We start from the raw sequence: 2,598 nt of genomic DNA on the forward strand, positions 1-2,598 counted from the left end.
ATTACACAGAATCTGTACCAATATCATGGACCAAAAGAATCACTTGGCCACTGAGTGTAGTTTGGGCTCCTCCTCAATGCATCCTGTAAATGTTGTCATTAAAAATAAAGGTGCTTCACGATGCCATAGAAGAACCTTTTTTGTCTAAATGGTTTCATAAAGAACCTTTAACATCTGAAGGACCTTCATGTTTCACAAAAGGTTCGTGGCGAAAGAAGGTTCTTCAGATTATAAAAAGTCGAGAAAGAGATGGTTCTTTAAAGAACCTTTGACTGAATGGTTCTTTGTGGAACCAAAAATGGTTCTGTGAAGAACCTTTTAAGCACCTTTATTTTTAAGAGTGTATGTCTTTCACACTTTCAGTCTGTTTTTCTTAATTAGTAAAATGCAATTTTATAGGAGTTGAATCATGTAGACAACAGGTTAAGTAAAAATATTAATATGCAATAGTGCATAAATATAGCAAAACTCTCCTCTTTATAGTTATTTTTCTAGCTGACTGATGAGCTTATGGACACCGAATGGTTATTCTGAGGTAAATGTACCTATATTACCTTGCAATGTTTACAAGCTTTACACGTTTTCCGCAGTTTGAAACACTGAATGAGCTTTTACATGAGACATTTCAGTAAGTTGTACTGTAGGCTCTCTTCTAAAATAGTCTACGTTTTGATGTTAATTCATGTTCATTATGTACTTAGTAGTAAAGAGAAAGATTAAATGGGTTCACTTGCCGCTTGAACTGAGGCGCTAAAGCGATCGCGCCTGCTGCATTAAAGAGCGTCAAAACTGTATTTGTTTGAATTTAGTTATGAATCTGGCATAATTTTAAAGCTGATAATTTTGTTTATTAAAAAGTAACAAAGCTTTTTGCGATTACTGGACGGCATATGAAGTTCACGCATTAACAGAACACAGCACAGACTAAGATCTTGATAAGAAGAAGCCATATTAGTAATGATTATAATGAGAATCGTTAACGATATTGCCAATATCCACACAGCTGACAGCTTTACCTGTTGTAGTTTGTTCAAGTTGTGCATGAAATAGACGCTGCTTTTCTGCACTTTCACTTCACACGTCTCCGCCATTTCGATCTCTCTCGTGCTGTATACAACTGAGCTGCGTTTAGCAAACTGTGTGTGACAATGCTGCTGTGCGGCAGAGATGAGGACTGTTTGAAACTCTTTTTTCCACTAAAATTTTTTTTTTTTTTTTCCATAGCTGTGCTAGCTTTCTCACAAAATGAAATAATTTCCCTCAAATCCATATTTCAACTACATAACAGTTAGTTAACATTTGTTTTTATTTTATAATATTTATTCTAATTATTTTAGCTTTGTTTTTACTTAATTCCCCTACAAGTTGTCGTTACTGATAATCAACTCGCCACAGTGAACATCTCACCCTGTGAATGATGCCAGCTGAGTGTAGATGTCTGATGCCACACAGGATCTGGTAGAGCAGGTAAGACATCCTCTCATGGTCCAGGTCCATGTGGATCACCTGACAAAGGCTAGCGTCCATCAGTTCCATTACCAAGTACCTGAGAGAAACCAGGCAATCAGATTCTTCAGAGTTTCCTGTGCTCACCTACAACTCAAATGATCTCTACATATCCTTACATACATAGTACTGACTAGCATATAACAACCCCAGATCCCAAGCTTAATACTTGGCACCACTGAGTCAGCACCACTTCTATAAAACATAGCAACAGAAGTGCTGTTGTCAGGAATTGTAATTAATCTTGATTTAATAACATGTAATTTTGATCCTAAAGCTATAATTATCACATGCAGCAGTAGAACAGCGTAATTCATCAGTTCCTCTTGAGTGTTCATTGTGGTCTCAGCAAAACTATGAATGTTAATAACACCGAGGGCCAAAGAACCAATACACCCTACGGCCATACAAACTCAGCTTACACTAAATGACAAGGTCAGCATAAACGCCAGGAATTTATAAACTCAAAACTTACAAATCCTGAAACTCTTCCAATGACTTCTGGGGTGTGAAGACATTAAGCAAATGGATGATCTGGAAGGGAAAGGATGAGAAAATAAATTTGGAATAATCTACACATAACAATCAGCTTGACAACAAAGGCCAATGTCTCACTACCTGATTTTCAGTCATAAGCAAGTCACTGGACAATTAGCAGCTATCAAATTTATAAATTAATCAAATAATCTTACTGGTTACCGATAAATCAAAGAGAGCTAATGGTAGAAAGGTCATGTAGTACTGCTGCTTTTCAATTCATAGTTGTTAGAAAGTTTGAAATGATTATTTAGCTTGTATTTTCTATACAAGCTATTATTAACAGTAATTACAGGTAAATTAAATTTAAATTCATACTAATAACTGTATATTAATGTGTTAACTTAATTAGTTATGAAAAAATTGTGCGATTAAAATATTTTAGCACAGTTAACGCACTGGCCCCACCCCCAGACCTGTACGTCATCTTACATTTCATCAGTGTTGGGCAGTAACGCGCTACTGTAATTTAATTACTTTTTTTAGTAACAGAGTAATTTAACACGTTATAATTTTCAAAATAGTAATTAGAGTATAGTTACAAGCCGAGGTCTC

At 35.6% G+C, this 2,598-nt stretch overlaps 1 protein-coding gene across 3 annotated transcripts in view; it reads right to left on the minus strand.

Annotated features, from left to right (window-relative positions):
• Window positions 1-2,598, minus strand: part of LOC107673832 (mitogen-activated protein kinase 9-like) — a 25,312-nt gene that overhangs the window by 9,406 nt on the left and 13,308 nt on the right. For all 3 annotated transcript variants that reach the window (XM_016467642.1, XM_016467641.1, XM_016467643.1), the window contains 2 exons: window positions 1,982-2,040; window positions 1,408-1,546 (listed from right to left, as the gene is read on the minus strand). In XM_016467642.1, coding sequence (XP_016323128.1) covers window positions 1,408-1,546; window positions 1,982-2,040 — 198 coding nt within the window. The remainder of the gene's footprint in view (window positions 1-1,407; window positions 1,547-1,981; window positions 2,041-2,598) is intronic.

This window comes from Sinocyclocheilus anshuiensis, unplaced genomic scaffold (assembly GCF_001515605.1).
Source record: "Sinocyclocheilus anshuiensis isolate Anshui unplaced genomic scaffold, SAMN03320099.WGS_v1.1 scaffold700, whole genome shotgun sequence".
In the NCBI taxonomy this organism is placed as follows: domain Eukaryota; kingdom Metazoa; phylum Chordata; class Actinopteri; order Cypriniformes; family Cyprinidae; genus Sinocyclocheilus; species Sinocyclocheilus anshuiensis.